The 24424-nt window shown below is 40.2% G+C and overlaps 2 protein-coding genes across 11 annotated transcripts in view; both read right to left on the bottom strand.

The window, feature by feature from the left end:
• Positions 1–319: 319 nt before the first annotated feature.
• On the bottom strand, positions 320–9768 carry LOC124145610. Of its 3 annotated transcripts, none has more exons than XM_046515446.2 (5): positions 9725–9768; positions 8722–8853; positions 6826–6949; positions 2249–2411; positions 320–1820 (listed from the first exon to the last, which is right to left on the bottom strand). In XM_046515446.2, the coding sequence occupies exons 2-5, from the start codon at positions 8841–8843 to the stop codon at positions 1723–1725; spliced, it is 507 nt and encodes a 168-aa protein (XP_046371402.2). In that variant the 5' UTR covers positions 8844–8853; positions 9725–9768; the 3' UTR covers positions 320–1722. The 3 variants fall into 3 exon arrangements, with proteins under 3 accessions (XP_046371402.2, XP_046371403.2, XP_048245345.1); XM_046515447.2 differs by having other exon boundaries at positions 8722–8858; positions 9725–9763; XM_048389388.1 differs by lacking the exon at positions 9725–9768 and adding an exon at positions 9659–9680.
• Positions 9769–18890: 9122 nt separating this feature from the next.
• Positions 18891–24424, bottom strand: part of LOC124145574 (interaptin-like) — a 126452-nt gene continuing 120918 nt past the window's right edge. For all 8 annotated transcript variants that reach the window (XM_048389252.1, XM_048389253.1, XM_048389257.1 and 5 more), the window contains one exon: positions 18891–20876. In XM_048389252.1, coding sequence (XP_048245209.1) covers positions 20782–20876 — 95 coding nt within the window. In that variant the 3' untranslated portion in view covers positions 18891–20781. The remainder of the gene's footprint in view (positions 20877–24424) is intronic.

Here is a 24424-nt window from a genome sequence, read left to right as displayed (position 1 = left end):
TGCTGGTCATTAGTCTGCTGGTCACTAGTCTGCAGGTCATTAATCTGCTGGTCACTAGTCTGCAGGTCATTAATCTGCTGGTCATTTGTCTGCAGGTCATTAATCTGCAGGTCATTAATCTGCTGGTCATTAGTCTGCTGGTCACTAGTCTGCTGGTCATTAGTCTGCAGGTCATTAATCTGCTGGTCACTAGTCTGCTGGTCATTAATCTGCTGGTCACTAGTCTGCTGGTAGACATATCAGTGGTGGCCACATGATGATAATTATGTATTGATTATAATCGGTAAGATATGAACAACAATAATATTAACTTTCAAAATAACATTTGGTAATAGTTTATTCTGAAAATAGGTAATGTATATAATAGTATAGTACTTGACAGTATCGCAATATATATATTCTAAATTTGATGAGCTATTCAAATTCATGTTATACGTATGGAACATTAAAAATCACGGAATATTCCAAAGTGAACACATACATCAGTGAAAATACACATCACAAGTATACCCTGAAAACAGGAACACCTTTCAGCACTATGTTCTGACCTCGTTGTTCAATAATCTATCATTTTTTATTGTGAAGTTCATATGACCGTGAAACTGACGCTTATATTCGAGTGTATGAATGACACATTTTGACGTTCATACGTTGTTTACAAGACTGTATTCTTGAAATGACGTAAACACTGATGGACCACTTCAGTGGCAAACGCCTGCGAATACCCATGCATAAATCGCTTAGACCCTTTAATCTTGAACTCAGCATGCTACGACCCATCATAGGGTGAATTTATTTGCTTTCATTGAAGAATAACAATCACAAATGGTACAAAATGGCGTAAAACACACCTCTGAAAATTATTTCCGTCACTCTTCGTTTTTCTGCAGTTAACGAAAAATAAAATTCAATTTTGATGCCATGACAGCCAATCAGAGTCATGGAAAATAGTACACCAGACACCTTGTGATTATACAGCAGTAAATGGCAAAGACACAGAGTGAAGTCAATCTGAGAACAATCATAATGATTATCTTCCCTAGCATGTGGTTACAAATTGGGGCCTGCAACTACAAGACAGACTCGTTACGTTTAGGAGTCACTGTCCTGCCTGGGTGTTGGGAGTAAACTTTAGTTGAGATGCTGAGGACAAACAATGAAGTGTTGTGAAGAATCCCTGTGTTAGTAGAGCGTGTTGAGTGTATGGCGTGAGATACAGCACATGCCATGTCACTTCCTGTATACTGTAGTCTACCTAATAAGCACCCTGGTGCTCCGGGGGTTGACAAAGGGGTGCTTATTACAACCATACACATGAAGGTCAATTTGTTGCCAGGGATCATGGGATACAGAACAAACTTCGTTCACACGATAATGAAACTGGTATGTAAATGTTCAGTCTTAGTAGGGGTTGCTTTAAAGATTATCTACGGGTTGATCTAGTAGTTGCTGAGGGGGCACTTAATTATTAGATCACAGCGCAGGTCTTCATTCTGCGGGCACTGTTGAATCAGTGTTTAGTGAGTTGGGTGATCAAGTCGTCATGCTGTGGAAACTGTTGAATCAGTGTTTAGTGAGTCGAGTGATCAAGTCATCATGCTGTGGAAACTGTTGAATCAGTGTTTAGTGAGTCGAGTGATCAAGTCATCATGCTGTGGAAACTGTTGAATCAGTGTTTAGTGAGTCGAGTGATCAGGTCTTCATGCTGCGGGAATTGTTGAATCAGTGTTTAGTGAGTCGGGTGATCAGGTCTTCATGCTGGGGAAACTGTTGAATCATCTCAGACTGTTTCCCTTCTAACCAGTCTTTGAACTCGAATCCTGCAATACAACATTAACAGTGCCAGATGTCATTCAATGTGTTTATACGCTATTGTTTGTGAGTGACTGCATGAGTGAGTGACTGCATCATGTCACGCATTCCAGGTACCCACCACACATTTCAAACTGGAACTTTCCCGATGACAACATACAAAAAAATAAAGAGGCCATCATGCATTAAATACACTTAGGGCAACCTAGAATATATTGGTATATATCTGTCTTAAGTAGGGAAAATTGACTTGAAAATATGAAAACAATGACAATGTCTGGAGTACAATTGGCAAAACTGAGTTTGATGACAATGACGTCATAGTGCAGTGACGTAACCCAACATGACAGTGCTGTGGCATGACAAAATGACATCATAGTGCAGTGACGTAACCCAACGTCACAGTGCTGTGGCATGACACAATGACGTCACGTACCTGGCATGACAGTAGCGCTGTACAAGACATACTCGCGGTCCACCAGCTCACAGGCGTACCACATCTCGTGAGGGACCAGAACTTGGTAGGCGCACTCTGGGTTCTTCAATACATCGCCGAGCAGCACACAGCTGTGCTTGCCATCCTTGTCCAGGAAGTGTACCTTCAATAGACATGTCAGCAGGACATCACTAGGGTGTTAGTTCAAGGGGTATTCATGCAAATGCTGGGATTTATCTAGACCTGGTCAGAGGCCGATATTCTGTCTGTAGCAAATGTCAGTAAAAATATCCTACTCCATATTAATATATCTTTGAAAGGCATTTAGAAGTGATACACTTAAAGAAGAGAATTTGTGGATGCTTACTCCTTCATCATTCACCAGATGAAGGAGTTAGCATGTACTCCAAAAACGTTGTGTTCCTCTTTATAAAGATGTTGACATCCATAAATTCTCTTCCTCATATTAATATAGTTCTAACAAATGTGATGGCTTGGTTGTACTCAAAAGGACATATAAAGAGTGGGAGTGAGTGAGTTGGGTTTAACGCCACTTTGAACAATATTCCAGTTATGTCACGGCGTGTCAGGTTAATGTGGGAGGAAAGCCCGAAGTGCCCGACGTTTACCACTTTGGTGAAACCCATGAGCACAGGTATGGTGCTGACAAACCTAGAAACATAATCGGAGCGAACCGGGATCAGAACCCCAATCATAGGTTACTGGCGTACCCAAGGGACGCAACTCTGCACAGCGAATTGCGGCGCCTTAGACGACTGGGCCACCTGGGCCCCAACATATAAAGAGGAAGAGGCTTTAATACTTAATTTTACATGAATGCATTCAATACAATGTCAAAATACACCCTCAAAATACACCGTTAAAATACACTGTTAAAATACACCGTTAAAATACCCCTAAAATTAAGAAAATAAGAACTGGACAGTAGGCACACAGCTTTTGCTGGTTTCACAAATTAAAATCACTTGAAAACAGATTCTCTGAAACAGTATTTCACATACTGGTATGCCAAATAAAAAACTAATTTTGGAAAACCATCTTTCATTATTCCAACCAATTCTATAAGCCTATATACGAGTAATTAAGGACTTTTATTTTTCCCTTTGACTTTCCAGTTAAAAAGAAACCTTTTCATTCAGTTTTTATTTTCTTATGAATAAATTTAATTTTTCTTTTCCTTGGGCCCAAGTTTAAATGTCTGTTTACCTTGGCCGTTCCACAAATGAGTGAAAAGGGGACATGCAGTTTAACTTGGCCGTTCCACAAGTGAGTGAAAAGAGGACATGCAGTTTACCTTGGCCGTTCCACAAATGAGTGAAAAGAGGACATGCAGTTTACCTTGGCCGTTCCACAAGTGAGTGAAAAGAGGACATGCAGTTTACCTTGGCCGTTCCACAAGGGAGTGAAAAGAGGACATGCAGTTTACCTTGGCCGTTCCACAAATGAGTGAAAAGGGGACATGCAGTTTACCTTGGCCGTTCAACAAGAGATTGAAAAGAGGACATGCAGTTTACCTTGGCCGTTCCACAAGAGAGTGAAAAGAGGACATGCAGTTTACCTTGGCCGTTCCACAAGTAAGTGAAAAGAGGACATGCAGTTTACCTTGGCCGTTCCACAAGTGAGTGAAAAGAGGACATGCAGTTTACCTTGGCCGTTCCACAAATGAGTGAAAAGGGGACATGCAGTTTACCTTGGCCGTTCCACAAGTGAGTGAAAAGAGGACATGCAGTTTACCTTGGCCGTTCCACAAATGAGTGAAAAGGGGACATGCAGTTTACCTTGGCCGTTCCACAAGAGAGTGAAAAGAGGACATGCAGTTTACCTTGGCCGTTCCACAAGAGAATGAAAAGAGGACATGCAGTTTACCTTGGCCGTTCCACAAATGAGTGACAAGAGAACACGATGTACTTTACCTTGGCCGTTCCACAAGTAAGTGACAAGAGGACATGATGTACTTTACCTTGGCCGTTCCACAAGTGAGTGAAAAGAGGACATGCAGTTTATCTTGGCCGTTCCACGAGTGAAAAGAGGACATGCAGTTTACCTTGGTCGTTCCACAAGTGAGTGAAAAGAGGACCAGATGTACTTTACCTTGGCCGTTCCACAAGTGAGTGAAAAGAGGACATGCAGTTTACCTTGGCCGTTCCACAAGTGAGTGAAAAGAGGACATGCAGTTAACTTGGCCATTCCACAAGTAAGTGAAAAGAGGACATGCAGTTAACTTGGCCGTTCAACAAGTGAGTGAAAATAGGACATGCAGTTAACTTGGCCGTTCGACAAGTAAGTGAAAAGAGGACATGCAGTTAACTTGGCTGTTCCATAAGTAAGTGAAAAGAGGACATGCAGTTTACCTTGGCCGTTCCACAAGTGAGTGAAAAGAGGACATGCAGCTTACCTTGGCCGTTCCTCAAGTAAGTGAAAAAAGGACATGATGTACTTTACCTTGGCCGTTCCACAAGTAAGTGAAAAGAGGACATGATGTACTTTACCTTGGCCGTTCCACAAGTAAGTGAAAAGAGGACATGATGTACTTTACCTTGGCCGTTCCACAAGTAAGTGAAAAGAGGACATGATGTGCGTGACCTTGGCCGTTCCACAAGTAAGTGAAAAGAGGACATGATGTGCGTTACCTTGGCCGTTCCACAAGTAAGTGAAAAGAGGACATGCAGTTTACCTTGGCCGTTCCACAAGTGAGTGAAAAGAGGACATGCAGTTTACCTTGGCCGTTCCACAAATGAGTGAAAAGGGGACATGCAGTTTACCTTGGCCGTTCCACAAGAGAGTGAAAAGAGGACATGCAGTTTACCTTGGCCGTTCCACAAGAGAATGAAAAGAGGACATGCAGTTTACCTTGGCCGTTCCACAAGTAAGTGAAAAGAGGACATGCAGTTTACCTTGGCCATTCCACAAGTGAGTGAAAAGAGGACATGCAGTTTACCTTGGCCGTTCCACAAATGAGTGAAAAGGGGACATGCAGTTTACCTTGGCAGTTCCACAAGTGAGTGAAAAGAGGACATGCAGTTTACCTTGGCCGTTCCACAAATGAGTGAAAAGGGGACATGCAGTTTACCTTGGCCGTTCCACAAGAGAGTGAAAAGAGGACATGCAGTTTAACTTGGCCGTTCCACAAGAGAATGAAAAGAGGACATGCAGTTTACCTTGGCCGTTCCACAAGAGAATGAAAAGAGGACATGCAGTTTACCTTGGCCGTTCCACAAGTGAGTGAAAAGAGGACATGCAGTTTACCTTGGCCGTTCCACAAATGAGTGACAAGAGAACACGATGTACTTTACCTTGGCCGTTCCACAAGTAAGTGGCAATAGGACATGATGTACTTTACCTTGGCCGTTCCACAAGTGAGTGAAAAGAGGACATGATGTACTTTACCTTGGCCGTTCCACAAATGAGTGAAAAGAGGACATGCAGTTTACCTTGGCCGTTCCACAAGTGAGTGAAAAGAGGACATGCAGTTAACTTGGCCGTTCCACAAGTAAGTGAAAAGAGGACATGCAGTTAACTTGGCCGTTCGACAAGTAAGTGAAAAGAGGACATGCAGTTAACTTGGCCGTTCGACAAGTAAGTGAAAAGAGGACATGCAGTTAACTTGGCTGTTCCATAAGTAAGTGAAAAGAGGACATGCAGTTTACCTTGGCCGTTCCACAAGAGAATGAAAAGAGGACATGCAGTTTACCTTGGCCATCCACAAGTAAGTGACAAGAGGACATGATGTACTTTACCTTGGCCGTTCCACAAGTGAGTGAAAAGAGGACATGATGTACTTTACCTTGGCCGTTCCACAAGTGAGTGAAAAGAGGACATGCAGTTTACCTTGGCCGTTCCACAAGTGAGTGAAAAGAGGACATGCAGTTAACTTGGCCGTTCCACAAGTAAGTGAAAAGAGGACATGCAGTTAACTTGGCCGTTCGACAAGTAAGTGAAAAGAGGACATGCAGATAACTTGGCTGTTCCATAAGTAAGTGAAAAGAGGACATGCAGTTTACCTTGGCCGTTCCACAAGTGAGTGAAAAGAGGACATGCAGCTTACCTTGGCCGTTCCTCAAGTAAGTGAAAAAAGGACATGATGTTCTTTACCTTGGCCGTTCCACAAGTATGTGAAAAGAGGACATGATGTACTTTACCTTGGCCGTTCCACAAGTAAGTGAAAAGAGGACATGATGTACTTTACCTTGGCCGTTCCACAAGTAAGTGAAAAGAGGACATGATGTGCGTTACCTTGGCCGTTCCACAAGTAAGTGAAAAGAGGACATGCAGTTTACCTTGGCCGTTCCACAAGTAAGTGAAAAGAGGACATGATGTGTGTTACCTTGGCCGTTCCACAAGTAAGTGAAAAGAGGACATGATGTACTTTACCTTGGCCGTTCCACAAGTAAGTGAAAAGAGGACATGATGTACTTTACCTTGGCCGTTCCACAAGTAAGTGAAAAGAGGACATGATGTGCGTTACCTTGGCCGTTCCACAAGTAAGTGAAAAGAGGACATGCAGTTTACCTTGGCCGTTCCACAAGTAAGTGAAAAGAGGACATGATGTGCGTTACCTTGGCGGTGCCCCCTGCATGCCAGTAGAAGAACTCGTCTGACAGCACCTTGTGCCAGGAGATGAAGTTGGGGGCTTTCAGCATGTAGTAGATGTTGGTGCCGACGTTACGAGGGCCGCCATGACTGCGGAACATTTGGTTAATAACAACTGTACTCACATATGCATCATATACTCCACCGACAATTTACACAATATGCTAGTTCCCGAAAACTATCTCCATATACTCCACCAACACGATACACGAGTTCCTGACAACTATCTCCATATATTCCCCGACAATTTACACAATCCACTAGTTCCCGACAACTATCTCCATATACTCCACCGACAATTTACACAATATGCTAGTTCCCAACAACTCTCTCCATAAACTCCACCAACACAATACACTAGTTCCTGACAACTATCTCCATATATTCATCGACAATTTACACAGTACGCTTGTTCCTGACATCTATTTCAATATACTCCACAGACACAATACACTAGTTCCTGACAACTATCTCCATATATTCCCCGACAATTTACACAATACGCTTGTTCCTGACATCTATTTCAATATACTCCACAGACACGATACACTAGTTCCTGACAACTATCTCCATATATTCCCCGCCAATTTACACAATCCGCTAGTTCCCGACAACTATCTCCATATACTCGACCGACAATTTACACAATACGCTAGTTCCCGACAACTATCTCCATAAACTCCACCAACACAATACACTAGTTCCTGACAACTATCTCCATATATTCCCCGACAATTTTCACAATACGCTTGTTCCTGACATCTATTTCAATATACTCCACAGACACAATACACTTGTTCCTGACAATTATCTCCATATATTCCCCGACAATTTACACAATGCGCTAGTTCCCGACAACTATCTCCATATACTCCACCGACAATTTACACAATACGCTAGTTCCCGACAACTATCTCCATAAACTCCACCAACACAATACACTAGTTCCTGACAACTATCTCCATATATTCCACCGACAATTTACACAATACGCTTGTTCCTGACATCTTTTTCAATATACTCCACAGACACAATACACTAGTTCCTGACAACTATCTCCATAATTTCCCCGACAATTTACACAATATGCTTGTTCCTGACATCTATTTCAATATACTCCACAGACACGATACACTAGTTCCTGACAACTATCTCCATATATTCCCCGCCAATTTACACAATCCGCTAGTTCCCGACAACTATCTCCATATACTCGACCGACAATTTACACAATACGCTAGTTCCCGACAACTATCTCCATAAACTCCACCAACACAATACACTAGTTCCTGACAACTATCTCCATATATTCCCCGACAATTTTCACAATACGCTTGTTCCTGACATCTATTTCAATATACTCCACAGACACAATACACTTGTTCCTGACAATTATCTCCATATATTCCCCGACAATTTACACAATACACTAGTTCCCGACAACTATCTCCATATACTCCACCGACAATTTACACAATGCGCTAGTTCCTGACAACTATCTCCATATACTCCACCGACAATTTACACAATACGCTTGTTCCTGACATCTATTTCAATATACTCCACAGACACAATACACTAGTTCCTGACAACTATCTCCATATATTCCCTGACAATTTATACAATGTGCTAGTTCCTCACATATCTTTAAATATACTCCACCAACACAAAACACTAGTTCCTGACTATTATCTCAATATACTCCACCACAAACATAAACCATATACTGTCTCCTGATAGCCATCTCTATATACTCTGCCAACAACATCCCCTCTACACTGTTTACCGACAACTATCTACATACTTTCCTGTATGCAACTTAATTATCTTAAAGTTCTACATCTGTTCCACAATAAACTTACGCTGTTTCCTCTGTGAAAGTGACCATTCTTTCCCCTCTCCACATCTCCCGGAATGCTCCCCCCTCGGGGTGCGGGATCAGATGTAACTGGTCAGTCAGCTGCTTGATCTCGGGATCACTCATCTTGAAATTGCTGACCTCAACAGAAAAGAATCCATTGCAATCCATGGGTCCAGTTTATATCTAATGTCAGGTTACTAATTACAATTTTATCAACCAATCCGTTCTAATTTGTTTTTCCTGTATAAATTAAACCTTAATAAGTCGTAAGAGGCAACTAACAGGATCGGGTGGTCAGACTCGCTGACTTGGTTGATGCAGAGACCATTGGTCTCTGGTTGATGCATGTCATAATATCCCAATTGCGAGGATCACTGCTCATGATGTTAATCACTGGATTGTCTGGTACAGACCGCCGTCATATAGCTGGAATATTGCTGAGTGTGGCGTTAAACAAACAAAAAATATGATAAATTTCATAAATTATATATGGTCTTATGGTTTGTTATTTCCAAACGGTTGCAGACTCATTAACCTAACACCCATTTCTCCGACTTCTCTCGACTTTTTTCAACACTTTTGCACCAGGGACCTAGGTGTAAATAATTTATTTAGGTCAGTGTCGCACACTTATCACATGACCCCTTTCGAGAAGACCCTAGTTCAGAACAACGGAGAATGATGAATTATCTGCCCCGAGGGGATTAACTGTGTGTCCAGCACCTTGACAAGGTCAGAAAAACCCTTGTCAAGCTGAAAAAGTTTTACTCCATGAATTGATTGTCGCTCTTCAATCAGGCCAGGTCGATATATGACTACCCATTCTTGGCTATACCTATTTAGGTCAGTGTTTTATGACCTCAAAATGAATAATTTAGAGTAACGCCAATGTTCCCATGTCATTGTAATTCACATAAAATTATCTGGCTGCTAGAAACCTTATTACAGCTCTTGTCATGCACAAAAAACAGTTAAACCCTCGACAATGAGGGTATGCTGTTTACCTGCACGCGTAGTCGGCGATTCTGTGGTTGATGCTTACAATGAATCTGATTGGTCGCTTAAAATTGCTCAGCTAATCAAAACGTTTGTTACTTGGCAGCCCATGTAACAGGTCTATTCGTGTACATAAAGAGTACATATTCCACAGTGTATACGATATCGTGTAAATAACAGACAATGTATCACAATTTACACGATATCGTGTAAATAACAGACAATTTATCACAATATGCACGACATCGTGTAAATAACAGAACTTTAACCGTAATATGCACGATATCGTGGGAATAACAGCACACGATATATATATATGTTTGCGGTTTATAGGCCTAGTATCTACACAGATCAACACATCGATCTCGGCATTTGCGCAACTGTTAGAACCCACAACACTGGTTTTTAATGATACTCGTTGATAAAATCGAATATAATAAATAATACATGCAGTCATCTACTAGTATATCTATATATATACAAATAAATATTTATTCATTTACACATCTTATTTACTGGGTATATTTTACATTATATTAAATGATTATTTATATGCCTTGTTAAAATGTAGACATTAATTGCGCAAAAAATCGTTTTTGCTTTTTCCACGGCGATAGATGTGTGACAACCCTGTCATATATTCCTCAGTACGCAATTTGTAGCGATCCCCTGATGACAATAACCTACAATACTGTATACGTATGCTAAGAAATAAATACCTAAATAACATATCAGAGTTGCCCTATTCAATTCTAATAAGAACGGTTTATGTATTCCTATATCTGATGACTGATTATTGGTTCAAAGTTCCAAATACAAATATTTAATATTGTTCTCAATTGAATTTTTTACATATTGGTGTCCTATTAAATCAAAATGCGATATTTTCGCATGCAAATTACGATCAGTCAAACATTTTGTCCATCTTTGGTGTTAAAATGATTAATGTTATTTTTTTTGTTTAAAACACATGTAATGTTGCTTCCGTTGAATCTATAAATGGCAGGGGTAATTACAGACGCATTTGCATGTATATGAATATTTTAGGTCCGTTTAGTCACTATTTGTCACATACTTTTTGTCAAATGAAGATGTTTGTTACTGGGGGTGGGGGATCCTAACATGTTTTTTGGTAACGAGGGTCGGTGCCCATGGGGGTAGGGGGTGTAACTAGAATTGTGTCCCAAACGATAACATATATAGGTAAAAGGTTTGCTGTCTTTGTGTTGGTGTGGGTGTACAATCTGTTCATATTATTTCTTATTCATACTGATTTACACAAGTTTTCGGTCAACACACTGGTGCACTATTACATCTCAACTAACGAGCTTACCATGTCATCATGTTCTGACGGAGAAAAACTGTCAGTTTAAGACGATTGGCGTAGTATATATTAACAAAATTAAGAAAAGGAAAAATCACACAAGACATATATTAACTAAGGAATTATTTGTTAATTATATGTAAGAAGTGATTCGTTGAAATGGTTTAATGAGTATTTTGTAATTGCGTTAATCCAAACACGTATACACAATCAACAATCTTTTAAAATATCTGTTTTTGACACGCTGAAGAAAGTCCCAAAGTACTTCTGTAAATCATTCACACGTCTTCAAACTGCATGCAACATATAATTCAACAAGTGCTTCCTGCGCCTGTGCTGGAAGTAAGCGTGTTTGTCACTGTAAGCAAGCGTGTCTGTATATCTAAAAAAAACAACCAACTTTTGTTGGTTGGTAGACACAGGTGTTTGGTTGATTGTCAACTGATATGACATATTAAGATATATGTTGTTTATTATGACGATATTTTGACAGAATTCTCACAGCTGAAATATTTGCAAAAATTCAGCGTTAGTTTCGAGGATTAACAAATGACTTTTACAGAGTCAATTGTTTTATACTGATAATAGTAACATTCCGTGCTAATAAAATCCATATACGAAAAGTAATGGAACGTTTTTTTAGGGCTACTTGAGTGTGCAGGGTGACTGACTGGTAGTCAGCTGATACTTGTTATGGTGTATTGTTTGTTGTTGAATTCTGCTATTTTAACCTGCCATACTTAGCGGGTTCAACCAACCATTCACTTTCAGTTTCAACGACAAACTGTAATAACCAGACTGCCTGTTAACTGACATCACAATTTTGCAATCTTTCATCATTTATATTGTTTAAGGCCTGAAGATCATTAGTGTATTCGAATTATTTTTGGAAAATATTTCCGGTATTCGTCTTGGAATTCGCCAAAATCTTGATGATGATAAATGTGAATACATCGAGAGATTGAATAATGGGTTTATGTAAATAACGACACTTGGTCATCAATGGTTGTCTTTCGTAAAACGAATTCGGGATACCTTTTCTGTTGTCATCAGACCCTCCATTTTAGTTGACAACCGTCCACACACCCTGTTTTTCAGACTCGCTTACCCCCAGTGAAGTTGTGATCAGGCAACAACAATTATATTCACTGCTTGTTCGTCGGATACGCCGCATCTTATATTATGTTTTATTATTTTGTACATCTGACTGCCAAAAATGGCCGAAAGGTGTTATGGTGATCGGTCAATGCGGTGAGGAACAATTAATGGATTTGTTGTGGCCCAACAGTTTCTTCTTTGACCCATGCAGTGGAAAACATAATTATAACAGAAAACTTATAGAAGTTGAACAAGCAGTCCAAACCACAATGGAATTTATTTACACTCCCAACATGATAATCGTTGCTTCACTTCAGCAATTCGGCTTCAATCGATGAAATATATGCACAAAGAACTTAGTTAAGTACCCGCCTATTTTAGAAATTAAAAGTGTTAGCGTTAATAGCATTGTTGAAACAAATAATACCCGAATAAGTAATATACATTACCACTGATAAACATACATAATAACACAATTTGCACATAAGGTTCAGAACTAGGGCTATGAATGCAGGGGTACCATATTTTAGACTAAAATATGTATGGTTCTACAGAAAAAAACACATGATCAAACATAGGCCCCAATGAATAAATGCATCATTTAAGGTTGTCAGATAATGTTCCGTTAACAAGAAGTCATTTGTAGCTCACATTTACTAAACTCCCGCATGTTACATTAAATGTTGCATATTTTGCTCCCCATGTCTGAATAACATTTGTCAGAAAGTTGCCTTATTTCGATAATCTTGCATTGGATTTCAATTACATTTGCTCGACCATGTTCTTTATATTGCACTGATTGTCAAAGACTCCCAAATGTAACCAGGAGATGAATGGTTTGACTCCTTAACACCTTATAATATTTGCAAGGTGACATTTTGAAAGTATTGCAAGTTTGGGGAGCTGCAACATATCGGTTATGCACTTAATTCGGAAATGTATTTACAACAAATCATCTGTAGACGTAAAAAAATCATTTAAAGACAATAGCCCGGGTTTGACAAGAAAAGGAAAAATATCCTCTGTTTTCTCCAACTAAGTTGCAGTTGAAAATCAGATTAGTTAAAGTAAGCATTGCTGTTTGCTGTAATGTTACGCGAGTATCAGATTACATATTGATATTGTAATGTTTCTCCGTGATGGTATTACACCATTATTATAATTCAGTCTGCAATATACTACTACTCGATCTACTGGGTAAATATCTATAAACGTATCTGCTTGACTACATGAGATAAACAAGGTATTCGTTGAGAAAAGACAAATATCCTTCAATATGAACTTACATGCCAGCGAGATATTCCATGTTATGATATAACTGACAGTCAGATATTCCACGTCTGTGAATTAATCAGGCTACACTGGTGGTATCGTCACTATTCAGGGTGAAAACATCATGTATCGGCACTTGTCACGGCGAAGGAACAATACGACGACGTGTGTAGAGGACGTTACAGACGTGGGCACTAAGTGTTACGAATAACATAACAGCCGATGACGTCATTGGGGTTTAGTCGACACTAATTTGGGCTAATTTGGTAGAATTATTATGCAAGAATTATGTATCGAATATAAAGTCTTTCTTGACGAATACCATGATTATCCCATCGATTGAATAGAAAGAGATCTCTACATCGATCCTCAGTTCAACATTCAAGTTGGTGTCTCATTATTTCATCGCACATAATGTGCAGAGAAAACGGCCTTTTGGTTTTTCTTGACACAGGCATCGTGGCACCATCTGTCACGGTCATCACTCAAGATCCACTGAGTTCTTCTTCTCTTCCTAATGCTTGGCAGCAAACAGAAAGGCAGATCACAAGCTTCATCTTTGTTGTCCTTCATGTTATCAAAAACTGTGCGGGCGACATATCTCCTGCCAGCGTTGCAGTGTACTTGTCTTGTTATCCTCACATCCAGACCTTTCATAATGGCTATCAATAAACACATATATACATGTTCAGGACTATATATTTCCTGTTATTCCTGTCAGCATGTATTTACAACGTGCAAGCGATTGATAAAATACTAGTTTAGGACCCAACGAAATTATAACGAGCCGTGCACCATGCATTGTAAATTTCAGCTTGCGATGAAGTTTGGCGCACGTGCAACAGCGGCAGGGAACGCATTCCTCGTGCATCACGCACGGGCGACTCACGCAGTGGAAATACAGACGACAAAGCTTTCTGGTTTATTTCTCAAATAAATTCCACAAGAGAATGTTTTGTCAAAGTGTAAAAGGAGGGATGTGTTTTAAGTAGGGGACAATCCTTGAGTGTTACTCGGACATTCCCCTCGTCTTACTCTCATTCTGAGCGGCATTGCTCAGCTTGAAATTCTTTCAGACTCAAAAGGGTAATCTCCTTTGACTTAAATACACGATAATGGGTAGATGACACCGTCTTTCCAATAGTCGACAATCCATGTATGTTGAGCAATACTCCAGGAGCTCCAGTCTTTGGCGTCTACAATTCACAAGTTTTGAGGTTCGATCGAGCATGCTCTTCCTGTGACGACTTCAGAGCGGGTCATGTGACTTGCTCAGAGGCTGTTCGTGAAGGGCACAACGTGCAATGCTTCAGTAAAGCTTTCCTTTCTTGTAGACGCAAATTTAACCATCAGTGACAAATTTTATATCCGATGCAATTCCCAAATTTGACTTGTACCATACGTTCCTGTGTTGTTTTTAGGTGAATAAATTGACTTGTCTTTGCATGTGTTTGTGACAAGTACCTCGGTGGGGGAAGAATACTTTCACTGGAAGTGCATGTAACTTGCTTATGTACCTAGAGGTCGCAATGCATGTGGCACGTATTTTCTCCAACCCGGAAAGGTATAAATCAACGGGAAGTGTTCTTTGTTTAAAGTAGCTGGAGACATAGGACTTCGTGTTTGAAAGTTATCTTCCATTAGACATGATTGTTTTTACAAACCGGAAGTGCATATAAATTTTTTCATTAATGTTGTAAGAGGCATAAGCTTTTCTGTTTCAAAGTTGTACTGCATTTAACATTTGTTTTCCAAAAACCGGAAGTGATGTCATTAAACCTGAAGTGCTTATATATTTTAACGCTGTACGGAATTGGGCCTGATGACCGCACCAAAAGTAATTGTTTGTATACTGTAATACTTTGTTCGCTCGTTGTTTTCGAACAAAATAATTATGAACATAATTTTGTAGTACAGTATGATTACAAGGATGTCCTGATTTGGACGATATCAAATAACAAATACATTTCTGCCATTGTTAGTGCCGCGTGTCTTACAATAAAAGCTAAATTTCTTTTATCATCACAAGAGAGGAAACTTTCAAATTTCATATTTGTGGGAAGGCCCTGGCCCCCGCTACAGACATTATCGCACATCGTCTCCCATAACCAGGTGAAATCGGCATCTGGTGGGGTGTGGTTAGAGCGGTCGTAACACAAGCGGAATAAAGACACCTCATTGAGCACACGTTGTTTGTGTTTATTTTGAACACTTTGTAGTCGTAGTATACACAACATACAAAACACGCTACATTTCATCACACATGTGACATGGATACCAACAAAGGCGTTAATCCAATTCTTGGCAGATTTCTGTGGCACGTGAAGAAATGTTCATTTTAAAATTAAATTAAAGAGTAATTCGGTAATGGTGGCAGTGGTGCCACCTGGCGTCACTCCGAGGAAATTTGAGTTTAGACAGATCCACCAACACGAACATATTTATCGCTGTATAAATAAATTGCAAGTGATTTCTGTGGCATTTCATTGAGTAACCAAGCAAATCTTTTTCCGTTTGTTTTTCCATAATTCGTCCATTAACGAACTGCTGTTTCCAGAATGGTCAATAAAGGAATGGGCATTGTATTGTCTACATTTTGTTATACTACGAAAACATTACTTTAAAACACTTGTATTTTTTCTTTTCTCCAAAAGAACCTTTCCTCTTCTGCTGTGGAATCAAGGACACTGACTTGGTTCAGTTTGATCTAGACTTGCCCTGGCTTTAAGTAAAACAAATAAGATATATATTCCAGTCTTGGCTCAGGACTGCCATACAGTTGTGTGCACTTCAGTATTGTAATCAAGGAATGATATAATGGAGAAAATAGTTTGTCGTGGACTGTGTGTAATGTTTCAGATTTTCATGGCAGCAACTGAGCTGTATAACATCAGTGAACAATGCATCTGAACATCCCCATGTTAGAGATGGATCACCTTGTTATAGTGAGTGAGTTGGGTTTAACTCCTCTTTGAACAGTATTTCAGTTATTTGCGTCACTCTTGATCACAAGGCCACCAGCGCCCCCAGTAACCTCCCAATTGTCAGATGGTTTATACCGGGATGAGGTAAGGTTGAGTGCCCTGGCAATTGTAACCTGTTTACCTTAGTGTTTTTGTTGTTTGTTGTTGATCCACGCAATTTGGATACGATAACATGCATCAACCAAGTCACGGAACCTGACCACCCGATCCCGTTAGTCGCCGCCTACAACAAGCATAGTCACCTTTTGCGGTAAGCATGGGTTGCTGAAGACCTATTCTACCTGGATCTGTTATAAAGAAGTGGAGATATAATACACTTGGTCCTCAAGGACAATCACAGCTGTGTGTCATGAAGCTCCTCCTTTGGCGAAGCTCCTGCTTGATAGTCCACCAAAATATGATTTTCTGTAGAATTTCTATATTCTGTGACTAGTAGAAGCAGAACATAACAAATATTCAGGTTCTGATCAATGACATTTTATTCTGGTGGACATGAAATATTTACAGGAGAGACAGAAAGAAACACATCCAATCATTTATGTCATCTCCAGCAGCCTGGCGCTCAGAACCAAACAAGACATAGAAACTGTAACCAGTGACGACAGGAGAATAGACAGCCAAGAGCTACATAGAGACAGATGCAGATGCAGCATGTTGTATAACATCCTATGTACATAGAAGACAGGTCATAGTGAGACACCCTCACTGAGACTGGGGGTAATGGAACAACATCATACCATACATATTCAGCAGCCAAGTGGGTTAAGGGGCCACTGACAACAGATTCAAGACATCTTCCCGAGGCAAGGGAGGTAACTCACAGTGAAGCTGGACTTTTATAGTCAGTTAACTCCCTTGCCTCGATGTGAAAGAGTTAGATGGCTTGTGGACATGGATGAAACATCTAAAATATTGTCTTTTAATATGTATTTCAGAAACACATGACCCACAAAATTAATGGAATCGGATTTTGGAAGAATATTGTTTTGCATGGAGTATCATGTACTCACACTGAGACGTGCAATCTCAAGTATGACACATGGAGATAGATGTAATTGTTAAATGTGAAATAATAAACCTGGCAACAGTGAACACTACAGTGTGACACAATGATATACGCGACATTCTACAGCATCGCTTATAATTACATGTTAAGTACATACACCATGAAATAACTTACATTATGAAAATACACTCTGTGATTATAACAACTAGGATTATGGCATATTTCAACTTCATAAATACATATTACATAACAAAGCCTTGTATTACTATTCATGTACTCTTCCTCCGCTATATTGCATCAATAACACCCAGGGACCATCTCAAAGTTCAAGACAGTTATTTTGATTTTTCTCTCATTACGTGCTTTGTATACATTCTGAAACAAATTATGCATCACTACATTTGAGATGTCCCCTGAGTTGACAAGAGCTGTTTGTGGTTACCATGTAGTATCTATGGTATTCTGCTACATGTTGGCTATCACAGCATCCGCAGGTTCAACCAAGGTATGTACAATAACACGGAAATACAGGCCTCGAACACATTCTCTGAGAACTGAACATCAGAATCTATGAGGTTGTAATGATTCAGCGATGATACGGTACTTTGTGATAAAATGTAATGATACAAGTAGTCGACATGATTGTGTCACAAGGTCATGTATGGATACAAACATCATCAATATGTATGATGGAGACACAATGTCATTAACATGTAATCAAAGATACTATTTTCCAAAGCCACTCTAATTATAACTGATTCAAACTGACTTTGTTTAATGTGGACCTTCATTTATTCTCATGGAACAAACCTAAATAGAAGTGTTGAAATTCATGTGTTGTATTGCATCGTATCACACCGCTATCAATGTAATAAACATTATTGTTACAGCCTTAACCCTGACCATCAACATACAGTAGGAAGTGATGAATAAACATGAGTACATGGGCTCACTACTAAAACAAGAGGCATGGATCACGTCCTAGACACATTACAAAGCTTGGATGATGACAATGATGAGGATGGGGATATGGAATAATGTGCTCTTATATCTACTCACACCATGCAAGTTCAGAACCAGAACCCATGCAGTTGAGGCCGTTGAAATAAAACCATCAATATACCATGCAATTGTTTCCATAGAAACATAACTATCACATATCTTTCAGCAGTTAATATTCATTAGCTTGTGGCAAAATTACCTCAAATACAATAAACTCTACAAAAATATGGTAACTGTTGCTGTTCTTGTCAGTGAGTATGCTGTAATACTTTCTGTTGGAAGACTGACGCTGGAAGATGGGATTCAGCTTTGTAGTTTAAAGTATGGGACACTGGAAGATGGGATTCAGCTTTGTAGTTTAAAGTATGGGACACTGGAAGATGGGATTCAGATTTGTAGTTTAATGTATGGGACACTGGAAGATGGGATTCAGCTTTGTAGTTTAAAGTATGGGACACTGGAAGATGGGATTCAGCTTTGTAGTTAAAAGTATGGGACACTGGAAGATGGGATTCAGCTTTGTAGTTTAAAGTATGGGACACTGGAAGATGGGATTCAGCTTTGTAGTTTAATGTATGGGACACTGGAAGATGGGATTCAGCTTTGTAGTTTAAAGTATGGGACACTGGAAGATGGGATTCAGCTTTGTAGTTTAAAGTATGGGACACTGGAAGATGGGATTCAGCACAGTACTTCGTCAAAATTTCACAGTTATGCTACCTGTTGCATAAGGGTGACAATCAGACACGAGCAGGAAAATATTATGTTGTTGTCTCTGATCACACCAAAATGTGCGAGATGCTTTGTGTTTCAACTTCTTGACCTAAGACTGACTTGCGGCACATTCCCTAATATCAGGGATCACTGCATCAAGTGCCTTGTGGAAAATGTATGGAAGACCAAGAATCCTTTGAATACAATAAAACACAACATCCCAAAAGCCTCTGATCATTCTGTAACACAATGGCAAGTCCTTCCTTAGTCGATACAGGGGAGATAACTCCACATACGAATAATACATCGTCATGTGGACTAAACTTCACCTCACTCACTCAATAAAATATTCATTATATGTTTGATTAGATCTTGTGAAACGATCAACTAAAAAAATATTGTAATTATGAATTTTCACTGTATTAAGCAATGAATTTATCAATTCTACAAAATTTACCTCGAATGAAGAGAAAAACAATACACTATTGCATTAAAACAGTTATCATCCGCCCCACGAAAGCAAAACAAAGGAAAAACACTGCATCCTGTTAGTGTGTTAGTGGGCTGGGTATACAGTGTATATCACCCTCCTGGTAACACTCGTTACTCCCCACAAGCTGGATGTAACAACAGATTCTGGTGATGGAGCACTATAAAACACTTAAGGGTGACTAATAGTCTTAATGTTGGCTATTTACATTTAAACAGTGTGTGATATTTGGCAGTGACACTCCAACGACAGATTCTGAAGACACACTCGTACACATGGCCATGATGATATAAAACAGGGAGAAGCAAACACAATCTGTGATAAGTGAAATTTAAAAATGTGCTCAGGAACAATGTATTAAAATGCTGACAAAACTATGATGGTTACGATGAAGAAGAGTTAAAACATTGAGGTTTTGAAATAACTGGAAAGAATAAATCAAAATTAATTCACATTTGCTTTTTGGTCCCTTCATAACAACAACTTTAATCAACAGTTCAATAACAGTGTTAGCAATATTTACAACACATGATGTCTTCCCACAACGGCCAACACAGGAATATCCTGGTGCCAACATGAGTGTGTTGCCCTCTACAAGAGGCCCACCACCATGGTGAATCAAGACACAGATCGCGACTAAATCAATGAAAAAGCTGTTTCCCCAACAAACTTTGTACCTGCTGAGAGGATTATTTCATATATTTAAAATTAACCACAAACGAGATGCCTTCGTGCACTTGATATGCTTTTAAATATCAACCAATGGAAGGTTTTGTGATGGATGATGTATGTATAAATGGATGTGGAAACTTTCCAAAGATAATGCTGTCAACTACTAATTCTAATCCAAGATACAGATACTTTGCCCCAGTCAGATGCCCGAGTAAACAGATGAATGAGAAATCTTAGCAATGTTCAGAAGACTTGTCCCTTGTATTTACAGCAGCCATTGTTGACTGGGGCCATGTGATGAGCTCCGTAGTTGTCTGTGACAGAAACAAGTCAAGTAATGCTTGTGATGAACTACTGTTCATAGGGACACCAAATACCAAAGATGACGTCAGGGGTTTGTATGATGTCATCGTGGTTCGGGTTTTGTACGATGTCATCGTAGGTCGGGGATTTGTGTGACGTCATTGTGGGTCAGGTTGAGTACCTAGGTTGAAGGAGTGGTATCATCTTTTAGTGGTGGGTATCTTGAAACCGGACTCTCTTGCCGATTTCTCCATGTTGGAACCTGCTTTGTGCAGCACCTTGTAGGTCTTGGACACTGCAACACAACAGGAAGAACAACGTCAACACCTGACACAGACTTAATGACTTCTGCAATACCAGAAGAAATACTGAAGACAGCAGCTGTTACGAAACAGATCTCAATATATATATCTGTCTGATAATAAATATTCATACAGTAGCACAATGTGCTTGTTAAAACTGTAGGAGATGCCGTATCTATTCACAATAAGGGAGAATACTGCATTAGGTGCAATTACCACTTTCTCCCAATAACCGCCCTTGTCACCTCAATAGCACATACAAGCAAAAATTGATGGTGGCAGGTGCTTGCTGCTGACCTAGCAGAAACCATGACAGTCCTGAGCTGTAAACATGGATAATAATCTCAAATACTCTGATCAAGATTGAAATAGTATTATGAAATAAATCAGAAAACAATTAGATTCCTAGTCCCTCCTGATGATGTACCTGCAGTCCTCAATACTTGACAAGGCTGTGATATACCGCTTCTGTATCACCCACGAATACACATCATATACAGCTGTCTTAAGTGTTGTTGCTATAGTAACCAATGGATAGAGCTACAGCATGATACCAGTGCTCAATAAACGCTCCATTTACATATGTAATTTTGTGTGCCATCAACTCAACACACCGCTTCAACATCATGAAATGGTCGGGTTCACATGAGTTCATGTATATAGTACGATTCCGTGATTCATAAACAGACTTCGTTCATTAGCATTGTTTCCTGACCCGAAACAGACACACGTCACCATTGCAGTGTGGTCCGTACATCCTCATGGGTGAAGGAGGAAGGTAATGTGAAACCCTGTGAGGTATTTAACGATCGACCTACACTTTCAATAAGAACCTTACAAGCAAATCACAGAAGAGAAACAAACAATTAAATGGTTAGTATTGTATTGGCTGCCACCAGAACACCAGAGTACATTATCACATCTACTGACATCAGCATACCTCTGGCATGAAATAAACATGAGTAAGGCAAAGAGTATGATACAAAACACATCTAGAAACAGAAAACATATAATCCACACAAAGATGTAGAGCAGCAAGGGCTTGTGTTGTCAGCACCGGGCTCCCAAGTCTTCACAACAGAGAGAGAGTACATCACACACACCTCCTGTCACACAGAGAGTACATCACACACACCTCCTGTCACAGAGAGTACATCACACACACCTCCTGTCACACAGAGAGTACATCATACACACCTCCTGTCACACAGAGAGTACATCATACACACCTCCTGTCACACAGAGAGAACATCATACACACCTCCTGTCACACAGAGAGTACATCACACACACCTCCTGCCACACAGAGAGTACATCACACACACCTCCTGTCACACAGAGAGTACATCACACACACCTCCTGCCACACAGAGTACATCACACACACCTCCTGTCACACAGAGAGTACATCATACACACCTCCTGTCACACAGAGAGTACATCATACACACCTCCTGTCACACAGAGAGAACATCATACACACCTCCTGTCACACAGAGAGTACATCACACACACCTCCTGCCACACAGAGAGTACATCACACACACCTCCTGTCACACAGAGAGTACATCACACACACCTCCTGTCACACAGAGAGTACATCATACACACCTCCTGTCACACAGAGAGTACATCACACACACCTCCTGTCACACAGAGAGTACATCATACACACCTCCTGTCACACAGAGAGAACATCATACACACCTCCTGTCACACAGAGAGTACATCATACACACCTCCTGTCACACAGAGAGTACATCACACACCTCCTGTCACACAGAGAGTACATCACACACACCTCCTGTCACACAGAGAGTACATCACACACACCTCCTGTCACACAGAGAGTACATCATACACACCTCCTGCCACACAGAGAGTACATCACACACACCTCCTGTCACACAGAGAGTACATCACACACACCTCCTGTCACACAGAGAGTACATCACACACACCTCCTGTCACACAGAGAGTACATCACACACACCTCCTGTCACACAGAGAGTACATCACACACACCTCCTGTCACACAGAGAGTACATCATACACACCTCCTGTCACACAGAGTACATCATACACACCTCCTGTCACACAGAGAGTACATCATACACACCTCCTGTCACACAGAGAGTACATCACACACACCTCCTGTCACACAGAGAGTACATCATACACACCTCCTGTCACACAGAGAGTACATCATACACACCTCCTGTCACACAGAGAGTACATCATACACACCTCCTGTCACACAGAGAGTACATCATACACACCTCCTGTCACACAGAGAGTACATCATACACACCTCCTGTCACACAGAGAGTACATCATACACACCTCCTGCCACACAGAGACGATGTGGAATGTGCGGGTAGCTCCATCATATTATCAGTGTTCCCGCTGGCTTTTGAAACTGACTGTCCTTGGAGAATGGCATCTCTAAAAATTACCAGTTCCCCTAATTTTTGTCAGTCCCAACTTTCAACAAATGAAGAAACCTATGAAATTTACCTGGTTTTAATTCTTTCATCATGTTCAGTGCAATGACGTCATCTCTGAAGTAACTTAATTAGATCTAAGCGTCATTCAGACAAACTTCAGTCACAATTTTCTCCTTTTTTCCCCAATAGTTCAAGATGAAGATGCTACAAACGGATATTTAACCTCGAAGCAAAGCGAAATGCTACTTGCACTCAAAATAGACAAGAGGAAACCCTGGTAAAAGACAAGCTGACTCCTTAAAAAAATATTCTTATATGAATATCGCTGATGTTTTGCTCAACAATAATGATTTATAAGGTACTTTATTTGCTGGTCCACAGGGTAATTACCGGTAAACGGGAACACTGATATTATACATCCATACTACTACTGTGACAAACACGCTTGACCCACTTGCTACCACAGCTTCATACTGAGTCCCACTATGATGCTGAAAATATTCAAACTACTGTCATGGGTAAGAGATGGAAATGTAACTTCCGAAACGAAGCTATGGTGGCAAATGTGTCCTGGGTATTCATCATAATATAATGGAGATAAAACCCACCTGAGTAGGGAGGATGAATACAGAGGCCAAAGCCTTTTTATGAGATGTAATTAGCTGTCTTACAATTTTGCAATGACCATGAACTTTCAAGATCTGATTTAGTTGGTTAATTTGTCTAAATGGAGGTATAATGGCCTGGTCACATCTACTGCAGCTCCATCTCCACATGCCTTAATGTGACAGAAGGTTTCCTGTGTTCAGTAGGAGGTGGAATACATAACACACACAAGACAGACGGATGGACAACCTGATAGACTGACAGACAGATGGACACAGACAAGGTTTGCACCTAGAGGTCCTCCACCCACCGGTGTTTGTCCAGCAGGGACCGATCTGTGGAACACATGCACAAACACACACATTACTACGCCTACATGCACATGACTACACAAGTCGGCTGACTGGTCTGTGAAACATACACACATTACTACACCTATAGCAGTCTTGTATACAACAACACAAGTTGGCCGACTGGTCTGTGAAACA

This window comes from Haliotis rufescens, unplaced genomic scaffold (assembly GCF_023055435.1).
Source record: "Haliotis rufescens isolate VD_foot unplaced genomic scaffold, xgHalRufe1.0.p SCAF_8, whole genome shotgun sequence".
In the NCBI taxonomy this organism is placed as follows: Eukaryota; Metazoa; Mollusca; class Gastropoda; order Lepetellida; family Haliotidae; genus Haliotis; species Haliotis rufescens.
The sequence above is the reverse complement of the archived record's forward strand: the minus strand, read 5'-3'. Positions and strand labels throughout refer to the sequence as shown.

Coding starts and splice junctions, on each gene's coding strand:
- LOC124145610 (XM_048389388.1), bottom strand. CDS start 9,678: ATGACAAGAGCTGTAATAAG. Junction 2,412..6,825: donor ATGCAGGGGGCACCGCCAAG/GTAACGCACATC, acceptor TGTCTATTGAAG/GTACACTTCCTGGACAAGGA. Junction 1,821..2,248: donor CAGCGCTACTGTCATGCCAG/GTACGTGACGTC, acceptor GTTGTATTGCAG/GATTCGAGTTCAAAGACTGG.